At 35.9% G+C, this 14,199-nt stretch overlaps 1 protein-coding gene across 5 annotated transcripts; it reads left to right on the top strand.

Annotated features, from left to right (window-relative positions):
* The first annotated feature begins 2,053 nt into the window (after positions 1-2,053).
* LOC110378230 (sodium-dependent nutrient amino acid transporter 1) lies at positions 2,054-10,919 on the top strand. Of its 5 annotated transcripts, XM_021337403.3 has the most exons (13): positions 2,059-2,370; positions 2,616-2,745; positions 3,519-3,636; positions 4,095-4,267; positions 4,390-4,565; positions 5,844-5,958; positions 6,144-6,275; positions 7,548-7,874; positions 8,205-8,324; positions 9,087-9,287; positions 9,840-9,983; positions 10,455-10,583; positions 10,674-10,919. In XM_021337403.3, the coding sequence occupies exons 2-13, from the start codon at positions 2,671-2,673 to the stop codon at positions 10,839-10,841; spliced, it is 1,878 nt and encodes a 625-aa protein (XP_021193078.2). In that variant the 5' UTR covers positions 2,059-2,370; positions 2,616-2,670; the 3' UTR covers positions 10,842-10,919. The 5 variants fall into 5 exon arrangements, with proteins under 5 accessions (XP_049694844.2, XP_021193078.2, XP_021193080.2 ...); XM_049838887.2 differs by lacking the exon at positions 4,095-4,267 and having other exon boundaries at positions 2,054-2,370; positions 3,519-3,623; XM_021337405.3 differs by lacking the exon at positions 7,548-7,874 and having other exon boundaries at positions 2,063-2,370.
* The last annotated feature ends 3,280 nt before the right edge of the window (positions 10,920-14,199 follow it).

The following is a 14,199-nucleotide window of genomic DNA, read 5'->3' as shown; positions in this document are numbered from 1 at the left end:
CTAATGCGATAGATAGGACATAATAAAAAATGAAAACCACTACAAAAACAACATCTATAAAATTAAAAGGTACCATTGAACATACAAATAAAAACGCAAAACAAAATAAAACATTAACCTAGTCATAAAACACAACCATCTTAACATAACATATGCAATAGTACTCTTGCGAATTCACTGAAGTGACATGTGAACACATCGACTTTTGTGTGGAGCAAGTTTATGATGACTATCGCTCTCGTAAGAGGCGTCTTAGCCATAAGGATGGTCCTGGCTGTAATACCAGAGCGAAGTCCCCCCGCGCCCTTAACTCATTATACCCGACCATGCCTATCACAAATAACGTGGGGTACATTAGCGGATAGAACAGGTAAACCCCGTACAACTTTAGGTATAAATATCGCGTGAACTTGACAGACTATTTCACCTCATGTGGAGACCATAAGACTGCATTGTAATCTGACTCTTGACTTGCTCTTCATATAGGACTTAGATCGCTGTGATTTTGGTGAAGTGGCGCGTCTGCCTCAGGACAAATCGTAAATTTCTGTAGGCTTTTTTACATATTTTGGTAATATGCTCTCGAAACGATAGGTCAGGAGTAAGTGAGACACCTCAATCACGTACCTGAGTGACGCGCCGCATCGGAGTATTTTCTATTTCATACGTATAGTTCAGAGGTAAACGCGATCGAGTAAAACTAATCACTGAACACGAGTTTCTAGATGGAGCCTAATCCAACTTCTAAAGTATATTTTTCGCTATTGCTATCGCTTAATAAGGTTTTTGTTAGTAACAATAGTTATCCGAGGAAAAAGTCATGTCTGAATTTGGTTTAGTCGAACAATATTCTTTAAAATCGATTGTACAAACAAGAACCTATTTCATTGGCTCTTCGTTTTCCCAGACCCTTATACCAAAAGTAACTGAATGTTTTATCATCATTTATATTGATACAGTGAATTTATAATAATTACGTTTGCTGAAAATTGAAAGTTGGCGCGCAGATTCCTTTGATGAAACCGACACGAGACGGCAAACTACCAAAGCTCGTCCCAACGTTGGGACCAATGCCATTTTCTAGATCTACACGTTGGACGAATAGCGTTGGGGCCGATATTGGGGCCAACGTGTGGAGCCGGCGTTAGTTCCATTCGGTCAGTCATAGATTTTCTCTAAATTTCCGTGGTTCACATTAATGAGAATAGCCATCTTGATTCTGTGCTACATTTTGTTCGTCTTCGCCGTTTGTATGATTTATTTTATTTATTTATTTTGGTTCACAAACGATTGTTTACACATATACGGCGCACAGTACACCGGAGCACGGAAACTTAAATAGTGTAATAACTGGGGACTATCAACTGGGCACTATGATGCCATACATAGGTGCTCTAAAGGTAGAATTCCGTGGGTCGCGGCTTACGCAGCCGCGCGCGGCTTACGACAGTCGTCGGCCGCGCGCGACAATAGTCAGCCTATGAAAATGTATGGCGCCGCTGCCGAGGCTCGCGACAGTCGCGCGCGGCCGACGAATTTCGTAAGCCGCGCGCGGCATTGTGTTGAAATGAGTAGATTTTGTTCGTCCGTTCCCTCTAGTCGAAGTGCTAATTGATATCCTTGAAGAAGAAGAGGATGACGTATTGCTGTGGCTGTATTATGAAAATAGATTACCAATCGACCCTATTTTTAAAAAGTAGAAATGATGAAGGATGCTACCCAATACTGATTCAAAAGCATTTGTATTGTAATGAAAACAAAAGGAAGCTTGCCGACCAAATAAAAAACAATTCAATTCTGGTTTTACTAAAATTATATAGATGTTACTAAGCGCTAGACCATGTTGAGATGCATACGGCCGCGCGCGGCTTACGAAATTCGTCGGCCGCGCGCGACTGTCGCGGACCTCGGCAACGGTGCCATACATTTTCATAGGTTGACTATTGTCGCGCCCGGCCGACAACTGTCGTAAGCCGCGCGCGGCTGTCGTAGCCGCTATCCACGGAATTCTACCTTAATGGTGCCCGACGACCTTTTTTCTTTTTTCCTAAACTTATTTAGCCTGTTGGTAATCTGGCAATAGATCACGGTTAAAATGACATTGGCGCCTCTTTAAAAGACGACTATAGACAATACGCAAGACTTTACTGTCAGGTCTCATACTATTTGCCAATTGACATGATACAGATGTCAGGATACACAAAAACTTTGACATGGTTTTGACAGACACATAGCATGAAGCCGTGGGCAATAAATATTTTTGTAATTATTCAATATCGATTCAACTTGAACGGCGATATTCAAGAATTAAGCTATATACTTATTATGTGCATTTTTAGTCGTAGGCAAAAACTTAGAAAAGTGTTAGAAGTAAGTCTATACTGTGTATTTTATTTTTGAGTGAAGTTTTATTGTAATAGAATTTTCTTGATTTAAGGTACATGTACCTAAAAGTTTCTCATTTGCCGCGGTTTGATTTTATTGCAATACATACATCCATGAAAATAGATTCATTGGTTTTATAACGAAAACATGAGAACGATCGAATGAATAGCCAGTCCTACTTGTAGCATTAGATCATGTGTATTTTCTAATTTGGGTTCAATTATTTTCAGTTTACCTAGGCCATACAATTCTAAAGTGCAAGTGTAAGAATCAAAATCCGCAAAAATGAGTCAAACAAATGCTATGCTCGAATTATCATCGAGCTTAATACAATCCTCCTCTACCATGTTACAAACTAAAGTAAGTTGATTTCAACTAATTGATATTTTAATTAGTAATTATATATCAATTTGTACCTAGTTCATATTGATTGCTGGATTTATAGTAATATAGTCAGCATGCGTGCTTTATTGTCTTCTGTCCTCTGCGCAAAAAGTCTATGTAGGGTGTCCCTCGAAGAATGCATCAAATCGAACAGGAGCATGGCCATTGTCACTGAAAATCTTTTAGTCTGAAAATGCCGATAAAACTTTTATGATTCAGAAATAAATATGTGTAAAGTGAATTCTTTTAAATAATTTCACGTAGTTTAACAAAGTATCAATTAATAAAAAAAACTCTTAAGAGCTATCTATTTACTATTTTTTTCACGACCTTGTAGAACATTAGTCTTGAAATGGTGATACAAAACATGTGTGATTTCATTAATAATTAGAAGTTAAACTAAATTCTCATTTTGCGTAAGTTGAAACAGAGTTGGCGTGAAAAATATAATGTAAACGAAAACAGGCTGATGCGTAGACAACCCATATTCTCTGCTCGAGGCGCGGTTTGAATCTCGATTCAGCTGAGTGCAGTTTCATTATTGTTCTGAAATAAGAACATTCCTCAAGTGCAGATTCTTTATTTAAACTACGATCAGGTGATTCAAGATCAAACTGGACTTGAGTAGCCTTCTGTAATAAGGACCTAAGTGTGCCATGAATTGTAAATGCACTGTTTTGAAGGACTACGGTCAAATTTTTCATAATGGGATTGTGGGGTGAGGTTTTTATTTTTATAATTCTTTCCAGGACACTCTCGGCGAGGGGCATTTCCGATGGAGCAGTATAAAGCAATTTGTATATTTTGCATGCACATTCGCTGCCTCGGCTTACAATTTTGATATATTTTCAAAGGTGTGCGAAAACGGTACCTAGATGCGTTTTATTATAAAACTTGTTTACATTATAATATAATAATTATGTCAGGGAAACGATATTTTCGTTGACATTACTTTAGTGGTTATGGCTTTAATGGGCGTCATGAGGTTAACGTAAACTGCGAGCACAAATACAAGCCCACCTTTATACTCAGGTCTTTAGAAAAATTTACATTACACCGAGCAGTAGGTTCCAACACGCCACCAATCTTATTCCTAATCTATTTTCTGCACAACGATTCAACTTTCTCAATGATCCTCGTTCGTCTGTTCCCGCTTAAAACAATGTCACCAAAAAACTAGAGGTGCATATACTGCTCTGATTGGTCGTTTATTTATTAACTAAGTAGCAATATTCGGAACGCTAATTACATTATTGGAGCTTTTAATAAAAAAATGAAACAAACCTTCTTAGTAATGTTGTTAACATTTGATTCTTTATTTTCAGTTAGGCTTGTTGATTTTATCTTATCCGAAATGACGCTTGGAATAGCGTACATGTGCATGGATAGTTTTATTAAACTGTACACTAAAAGATTTGACTGCAATAAATTTATGAATCCACTTCTCAGAGGAATATCCTATGGACGATTTTTACAGACCTCTTTGTTTGTAGTACTAGTAAGTATAAATAAATGGGTACTTATCTTGAATCCAGTAGGTATTCAAGCTCTCGGTCCCCCCGGAGAGCCACGGAGAAATGCTTCATGCGAGCGATTGCAATGTATATATTTTTCTTTCAGCATTCTTCTTATTTAGCTGACAGCTTAAAATTCTTGCTCGCAAGTTTTCAAGATGTTCCCCCGTGGTCGATATGTCAGAAGGAAAATGGTTGTATATCAGCTAAGGATATAATGGTGCGCTGTAATAGAAACTTAACTACAAATTTCACCCTGACGTCAGCTTACTTTCATTATCAGTAAGTCCCAACGTTTCTATTTAGTAGCAATACTACATACAGGTTGTGTCGTTCACAATCACATTAAATCCTACCGCATATACTTTATGATATTCTATGGCGAATTGTAAAAAAATAACCTAATTCATTCAGTGGCTTAACCACAGAAGTCATTTTTCATTTTTATAATTTACAACATCAGATGTAAAGCAGAGATAAAGTTAGGAGTATCGAATGTTTTGATCAGTTGACAGCTGTCAGTTTCCAAGGGAGAATTTCAGTTGTTTGTAATGACTGACTTTTATATGGTGTTCTAATTGTCGCACATTTTTATTCTATTTTTAACCGACTTCCCAAAAAGGAGGAGGTTATCAATTTGGCCGGTATGTTTTTTTTTTTTTTCTATGTATGTACATCGATTACTCCGAGGTTTATAGACCGATTTACGTGATTCTTTTTTTGTTCGACGCGGAATAGCTGCCAGTTGGTCCCATAGTCATCAGGTCAGGATCTGATGATGGAAACCCTGAGAAATCGAGGGCAACCTTCGAAAGTTGTAGGCACACATAGGGTAAAAACTTGACACTCAGGTGTATGCCTAAAAACACTATACAACAGTGAAGGTTTGGAGCTGACCTGATGATGGAGACCAGAGAAGGTCGAGGAAACTCGACAACTGAATATGTAAAATACCTCGTATTTGGGCTTATATTCTTTGTATTGATGAGAACTTTCCACTCATATGGATAGGGACAACTATTCGTATCACTGAAAAGCTGTAAATAAAAAACTTTTTTACAAAAAAATTTAACCGACTTCCAAAAACACTAAAAAGCAAAAAAAAAAACTAATTTTAGGTGCATCGGCCTAGAAGGCGGTGGCAAAATTAACTTAGTAACATCCATAAGACACCGACTTCTAGGCCGATGCACCTAAAATTAGTTTTTTTTTGCATTTTAGTGTTTTTGGAAGTCGGTTTATCTTAGTGTTGATCGACATATATTAACCAGTATATTAACGCATTTCATTATTTTTGTATTATATTTAATCACTATGGCTGTAACATAAATACAGAACTTAGTTAATTTTTATTTTTGATTACTCAACTCATTTTAAAGCTATTAATTTATATGTATTTTACGAATGTCACGAACGTCGCGTCAACCGGCTTCTCTCTCTTTCTCTCCCGTACGTATTTTCGTATGCGAGAGAAATAAAGTGTTTTGGGTGCATCCAGCCTCTTAATATATAATTAAAAAAAGAATAATTGAATAGTAACCAATAATGTTTATATTCCAGAGCCACCTTCGGTGCTTTAGATAGAAATACTTTGACAACGAGGGTTTTTGTTCTCGGCCTCGTGTGGATGTTAGTTTTCTTTTTTGCGACTGTCACAGAAGAAACAGTTGTAAAGGTACTACACAATACACAGCCTAAATACAGTAATACTAAATTTAAAAATGAAAAACCCTATTAACAATGGTAGACCACTACAAGGTTGTCTTTCTTTTGTATTGTTTTCTGGGAATCTACGATGTAATGGAAAATTTTACCAATGAAAGTTTGGGGTGTGAGTTAATATCAGTATGTACTTTTCAGATATTTAGATTAGCGTTTCTATGTACATCCATTTCTACACTTGTCGTAATAGGGTTTATATTTGTTTCGACGAGTAATATTGCTACCGAGGCATTTTCTCAAATAGTTGACGTCTCAACGCCTAGTGAATTGGTAAGTTATTTTTATTATTTATTTCCTTTAATCATTGAGTAGTTTAAGAGTGTAAACGAGTATGTCGTAGCAATGACGTAGATTCACTCTCTGAGTTATCCAAATATGTAACTTTATCGTCTAAGCCTTCTAAGGTTAGTATTATTTCTGTTATTATTACTCAGTATTATTCCTGGTACAATGTCTTCGTTAAGTTACCTTCACAATTCATTTACACGTCTGGTGGACAATAAAGGAATTTAAATAAATAATAAAAGAGCTTCGAAAAATAAATATGCTGGCGGCATTGCCACGTTGGATGGCAATGCTTAAGGTTAGGTGAAATGAAAGCCAGCCAGCTAAAAAGTATACATCTATTTACGTCTATTTTCTTTAAGACACTGACACAAACACTGTTTACAGTTCATAGTGGTTTTGGAATGCAGCAGTTCCATAAATGACGAAGTGGTAGAAAATAATCAATGGTCAATAAAAGTACATCTCAGAAAAACATCTTACAATCACAAAACATCACATCAAAACGGCAACATACAGTTGGCTTGACTCTGTCACGGCTTCGGCGCTGCTTGTCTCGGCTCTTCGGCTCAGTCTCACGCGACCTTATCACAGTTGGCTTAACATGTACGACCGCAGCTTCAGCCTCAGCCGCATCAGCCAGCATTCCACAACACCTGGTCCTCAGCTCGAGGGCCGCTTCACCCCTACGGGCTACACGACTGATTTCTACGGGCTGTCGGATTTATAACGATTCGTTTCTGGCACTATCAATCTAACTTCACGCACATAGCGCGCCTTCATTGTCAACTATGATAAATAATTATATTTAGAAAGTAATTAATCACTTGGTCCATAACATATAGATATAAAAATATTTTTTTACGGGACTACGCAAACTTATTCAGCTCTATTCAGCTTATAAACAGCAAAGAAAATGAAGATTTTGCATGGCTTTCTGTGTTTATAAAGCTTTCGTGGCAAATGAGTTTTTATCGTGAGATTAGTACTGGAGTCAACCTAACCAATTACCATACCAATCCTATGCATTCATTATCGACGCCGTACGCGTAAAATAGAAGCAGAACTCTATGAGTGTGGTGGAAAACTACCAGGGAGTCGCGACTAGAGCTGATTAGGGGAGCGTAGATCTTTAATGTTAGTATCGTGTAATGGTACCTATTTTCATGTACATGTAGTAAAAAACTGTAAAAAACATACAAACAGACACAGTTGAATTTTATTTATATGTATAAATACAAAAATATATTGTTACAGATGCTATCCGTCAAATATGTGGCGTATACTTTCGGCATCGGATTTTTAGGTCTCTACGATTTTGGGGCCATGTCTGCTTACACCATGGTAGATACTGCATCTGTAATTTACGTGGCAGTGTTTACATCGTTAGCATTCATGAGATCATGGATAGTAAAAATACTATATTTAGTGACTTTAAAATGTGTTAACATACCTCTAGGACAATATGGCACACATATATTATTCTACGCTATATTGCCGTTGACCACGGAATTTTTGTATGCTCACAAGTTGTATCTATTTTATTTTTATGGAAATGTGGTGTTTGGCACGTTAGTTTACATGGTGAGTTCCTCATGCTTTTAGTTTATTATCAATCTTTCCATAATGAACAGGATTACTACATTAAAATTATATTCATGTTAATTTTTAATAAGATTATACAATTACAGTAACCCTTTCTAAACAGGTGGATAAAATTGGTTTAGTGGCACAACTATAATCAGCATTTGCCTTTTTGAAACATCATTATCAACCTCTTGTTTCCCCTACCAGCTGGGCAAGCTAACCGTCAACCCGAAAGGGCGTTAAATTATCCCAAAGTCAAATAACCTTATTTTTAAATCGTCATATCGATTTTTGACTCACTAATAAAAGGCTTTTTTTTTGTTACAGACTAATCTAATGATTATATTAGCGAAGTTTTTAAGTTATGAGTTCCGTGCAATCAAAAACATTTATGTGATTGGTCTCTTATGTTCCATAGGTTTTGCGGGTTCAATACCTTTACTTGCAGTAAGTATTTATTTTTGTATTATACCTGTGTCCTATATCCAATAGGCATCCATGACGATGAACAGAAACAAGCCTCGAGACAGTGGAGTTGTGTTGAGCGCGCCTCTCCAATGGAGTTTACTGTGTTTACTCCAATGGATTTCTTCCTTGGAGAAAAACATCCATATTAATTATCAAAAAAGTATCTGGTATACCTTTTGCAGTAAAATATATTGGAAACCAAACCTACGATCTCTGATAATACTGACTCCTCTCTCACTTACCAAGTAACAACTGCATTTCACAATCTGCATTGCCCATCACTTGAACTACTATCAAATGCTTAAGAGCAGTGACTCAATAACACATCCATCTTCGTTCCTGCATTTGCACGTCACGGATGCATTGTTTCTTCACAAGACATAGAAATGGATAATTATAAACAAAAAATTGGTATGATAACAGGATGCTGGTAGAAATATTAGCAAACTACAAAAGAGAAACGTCGAACAGTCAACAAATGCAATCTTTTTGTTTACGTCATAATACAATTTTCCCGTTATATTGTTAGCGGCGCACGCCTTGCAATGTTTGGATCCGCCTTTAGGACGCACCGTCACATAAGGAGCTTCACATAAGTTTTTGAAGCTTCGGACAATATCGGCAAAGTCGAAATAAATGACAACATCATTACATAATTAAGCCCTTTTTCTTTGAACTCTGATAGGCTTGTTTTATATCTAGATATGTGTTTTATTTTCAACAATATTATTTTATTTTCAGTTAATGACAACAATTCATCGAGCGAGAGCATTTACTGCTGGTTTGGACGTCCTTGTACCATACCTTGGTGGCGCTTATGTGGCTATAGTGATGTGGTTGTATGGATTGAAAAAGTTTTGTACTGATGTACAATTTTGGCTAGGGTTCAGACCAACCAGGTTTTGGACGATAACTTGGGCAATACTTCCTGTCGCGCTTTTCGTTAGTACCTACATTGACATTATTTTCATAAATTGAACGATTTTTATTACTATGAAGAACCCAGTTTTGAGGAGGCTATATATTCGCATGTTTGCATTTACCTCGCAGTAATTTGATTACTTTGTTTAACCCCAAAAGTTCTTAAAATTCAAATGCATTGTAAGAACAAGACAAAAACCTATAATATTCTAATCCGGGCCACTATATGTAAATGTATCGCAAAAAACTAAGGAATCCGGGAAAAATACAGATAAATTGTTGTTTAAAGAAAACCAAATTAAATTAATTGGCTCAATTAATAACTTAAATTAATTGGATCAATTAATAAATTAAATTAATTGGATCAATTAATAAATTAAATTAATTGGATCAATTAATTTAATTTATTGGATCAATTAATTTAATTGAGTACATATTGAACGCAATATAAAAGTTTTACCCTGCAATACAACAAAAAAAAAATGGATCATTGAAAACGGTTTTAATTCTTTTCTCTCCATATACATTTTGAAACATCTTCCTTTATTGTTTAATATTATAATATTGTTTCAGCTTTGCTCGATACGAAATGCCTATTTGTTAGCGCAATGGGATCGTACTTTAATGTGGTGGTGTGCTGTGGGTTGGATAGGATTTACAATGTTTATTGTTGCTGCAATACAGATCAAAACGATGTCTGGGTTTCTTATGCGAAATGTTAGTATTTTTTGTCTTTTTCTCGTTTTGCAAGTTCTACCAGAAAATATAGTGGGTTCACAATCACATTAAATCTTATCGCATATATGTACTTTATGGTATTCTATGGCGAATTGTTAAAAAAAACAACCTAATCCATTCAGTGGTTAACCACAGGAGTAATTTTTCGTTTTTATTATTTACAACATCATGTGTAAAGGAGAGATAAACTTAAGAGTATCGAATGTTTTGACCAGTTGACAGCTATCATATTTCAAGGGAAAATTTCCATTGCGTGTAATAACTGACCCTTATATTGTGTCCTAATGTACTTTTTCACCAACAAATACCTAAATTTAATTTAAATACGAATTTCGTTTTCACCAAAGTTGTTTGGGGGAGCCCTTATTCTAACTGACATTTAGTTAGGGAAACGTTAAGAGATTGTTGGTGAAAACTAATATTTATAATAACTAACATAATCTTTTTCAGAATTTAGCCGGTATTTTCAAATCACATAGAAATTATGGTCCTCCTGAGGTCGAAGATCGACGAAGAAGACTTTACTACAGTGAATTTACGCGTCAAAGAAAATGTAAACACAACTGTTTGGTTATAGATGTAAGTTCAACTGTAAAATGTATCTATTAACTTACTTTAAACTAGTATTTATCCATGTAACAGTACCGACTAAATCTATAAAATTTTCAGGAATGGTTCGAATGTAATCATCAAACATTAATCATAGATCCTGACAGCATTGGATTGTCGTCATCTAGTTCGGATACATCACTAATGAACATTTACGATGCGAAGACTACGAGCCGGTTACGGAGCGTAGGCGTGTTAAGTCAAAACCTGGCTTCTACTAATCGTTAGCGTTGAGTGTGTCTGTTGTTTTTAAGCGTTTGTTTTAGGCCAAGTTTGTTATTAATATATATTATATTATATATCTTTTTTACATTTTTTAATTGTCTGAACACCTGTTATTGTTGTTACCTACTAGATAACATTCACATATTATCTTCTTCTGATACTGCTACGATATCTACGAGCAAAGTTTTGTCGTATCAATTAGACCAATCTTTGAAAGATAGGTTTTGATTTGACAAGGACGCCGAACGCCTCGGTGGTTCTAGTGCCTACAGGAAGGCTGACCTACCTTACTTATAGCATCTCTGCTATTTTTCCTTCCTCCCTGACCAAGTTAGTGACAGTCTCCATTTAATTTCAACAGTAAATCTACAACAAGAGCTTAACTATCATCACTATCCACTACTATCCAATAATCATGCCTTCAGAAAGGACATTTGAGTAGGACGCACGCTTACAACATTCTGATTGTTAGAAAAATGTACAGCAAACAATTTTATTGTAGTTTAAATAAAATAATACATACATAGTAATCCATCTTTAAAAGTTATAAAAGACAAAAAAGAATTTCAACATAGACGGACGACCTGTTGAATTATTGGATGGTTTAGTTCTTACTTTGCATGTTCTTAAACACAACGATATGTACAGTGTACATGTGTAGATAAATCATTTGAAACTCTATGGCGTGCCTTTTAATTCACAATGGCGCCCGCATCCTAGAACGAGAAAGTACTAATTGGACGTGGGAAATTTATCATAAACGGTAACTCTAGTTAAGGTCAAGAGCAATTTCATTATTACTGGTTAAATGTATTGTTTAAACACTCAGCTGAGGTAAACGCCGACATATGTTTACTTAATGTGTTGGCCATTAAAATTGCAATTAATTAATTTTGTTTGGCGCAGTACGGTTTGGACAAACAAAATTGGCCTTGGACAGAAAATTTTTGGTTGACATAATGATAAATGACATGATACTTTTCAGTCTATCTACGATAGATTCGCAGCTGAAATGGGAGTCCGGCGAGTGTTGACTATAACTTTAAACTAAGTGCGCTCAGAAATTGATGTTAGGAACAAAACATTTAATAAACAGTGGTTTAAAAAATTGTTTTGCTGTTTGTCTAAAAGAGCGATTGGCTTTTGGCTTTAGCACTGAAATAAAACTTTCGCAAAAGCAGCCCGGAATCGGGAAGGTGGTGGTGGTATACCTTCTCGGGGAGCACGGAACTTCGGTCGCGTCAGGTTGTCGTACCATCGGACTATGACATCAAAGGAACAGAGAGTGTCCGCCTTAACATCTACGCACTGCACCGTTATAATGTCACTCGCAGCTGTTTGAACTTCTACCAGAACAACAACCGGTTATAGGCATGGACTCTAAAGGTTATAGCACATTATACCGGCACCGCAATAGCACAGCTGCAGCACGGCGTCGCCTCGAATTAAGACTACGGCCAGCGCTCTAACTACGCGTTGTGCGCAAGGTGCAAGCACGCAGTCCGCGCGGTAGCCGCGAGGTGTAGGTAAGCCTGCTGTCAGCGCAAACTCATATTGTTTTAAGACAGTTATGCTTGAACACGCCTAGGACTTGCAGATAGAACGCCAGCAATATTGTTCCATGCTTGATTTTTTTTTATTGTGTCGCTGTACTTTGCATCACCAGGATCGCAAAGAACTTGGGTATCTTCGTACTTCCTCTATTAGTTTTTCTTTATTCTTATTATATACAGGGTTACTTGTAAGTAGTGCGCATCCTTTCATGAGGTGATAGTATAGGTCAAATTATTAGTTAAAAGTCTAGTTAATGCGGATTTTTGTGTGTTTTTGGATAGAAGATGAATCACTTCATAATAACAAACCATAAAACTGTACAATTCACAGAGGAAATTATAGCGAACAGCAGTTACTTTTTAAGTAGCTATTTTCTCAAAAATATTACTCGTCGTTTTTTTTGTGCAAAATACTTAAAAAACATCTACATTTATCAAGCTATCCAAAAAGGCACAAAACACACAAAATCCGCAAAAACGAGACTTTTAGCAAGCAACAAGCTAAAATAGCAGAACTGATTTATTTCATTTTTTTATGATTTTCATTTTTAATTTGATTTTTGCTTCATCTATACTAATATTATAAAGAGGAAAACTTTGTTTGTTTGTTTGGTTGTAATGAATAGGCTCAAAAACTACTAGACAGTTTTTAAAAATTCTTTCACCATTCGAAAGCTACATTATCCACGAGCAACATAGGCTATATTTTAGCAGTTACCACGGGACGCGGGTGAAACCGCGGGAAAACGGCTAGTGTTATCATAAAGTGCCTGTAAATGTTCAGCCTTTAGCGCAGTAGTATCTACAACTACTTTTGTATTTATTTGTCACAATTCTCCAGGCCTGTTTAAATTCCTCCTATTCTCTTGTCAATAAGTATCTGAAAAATAAATAAATATGATTTAGAGACAGCTTGCAGAAGAGCTTACAGAAGTGCTGGATTACGGGGGAAGGAATTGTAATAAAAAAGAACTAACAGATTCTAAAAGAAAGTCGTATATATTATGTTGTTCCATACAAAAGTATTGCAGCTTAGGAAGTTGGTCACTTTTATATATTGTTGGTTAGGAGGATCCATGGACAAAACCTGTATTATCCTTGTATGGAAAAAACAGCGAAGACTTACTTCGTCACGAGTTCTGCCAATAATGTTTTTTTCATCCACGGTATAGTTCGCTCGACGTACTTTACCTCTTCTTCTTTTCCATTTTTTCCAACAAATCAAAATATTTCTTCGAATTACACACGGAAACTACAAAAAATCCGCAAACTCCTTTGTAAACACAATATCAATCAGACATTCATTTCCAAACATTACTATTTGGTCACTGGCAATATTGTCGTTATGATTTCATTAGCTAAGGGCACATTAACTGACACTATAAAATTAAATTGTAAATTTAAAAAAACCCCCGACCCAAAAAAAGTTCGCAATAATTATGACAAAAGGTTAAAAACGCTAAACCCTATAAAAAGCAAAAAATAACTTTTAACACTACGTAAACTAAATTTTGTCGTGTCGGGGGACCGCTCTAATTCATTACTTTAGATACGTGTTTTTTTTTAACGAATGTTGTGATTAGGTAGGTATCATTTGTATCATTAGTATTTATGAAGGTAAAAAGCGGTCCCCCGACACGTCAAAATTTAGTTTACGTAGTGTTAAAAGTTATTTTTTGCTTTTTATAGGGTTTAGCGTTTTTAACCTTTTGTCATAATTATTGCGAACTTTTTTTGGGTCGGGGGTTTTTTTAAATTTACAATTTAATTTTATTTCATGCTTTTTAAAGGAGCTCCTTAATTTTTCC

The sequence above is a fragment of the Helicoverpa armigera genome, chromosome 1 (genome assembly GCF_030705265.1).
Source record: "Helicoverpa armigera isolate CAAS_96S chromosome 1, ASM3070526v1, whole genome shotgun sequence".
NCBI classification, from domain to species: Eukaryota; Metazoa; Arthropoda; class Insecta; order Lepidoptera; family Noctuidae; genus Helicoverpa; species Helicoverpa armigera.
This window is presented reverse-complemented; position numbering and strand designations above follow the sequence as displayed.

Coding starts and splice junctions, on each gene's coding strand:
- LOC110378230 (XM_021337403.3), top strand. CDS start 2,671: ATGAGTCAAACAAATGCTATGCTCGAATTATCATCGAGCTTAATACAA. Junction 6,276..7,547: donor TCTCAACGCCTAGTGAATTG/GTAAGTTATTTT, acceptor ATATTGTTACAG/ATGCTATCCGTCAAATATGT. Junction 9,288..9,839: donor TACTTCCTGTCGCGCTTTTC/GTTAGTACCTAC, acceptor ATATTGTTTCAG/CTTTGCTCGATACGAAATGC.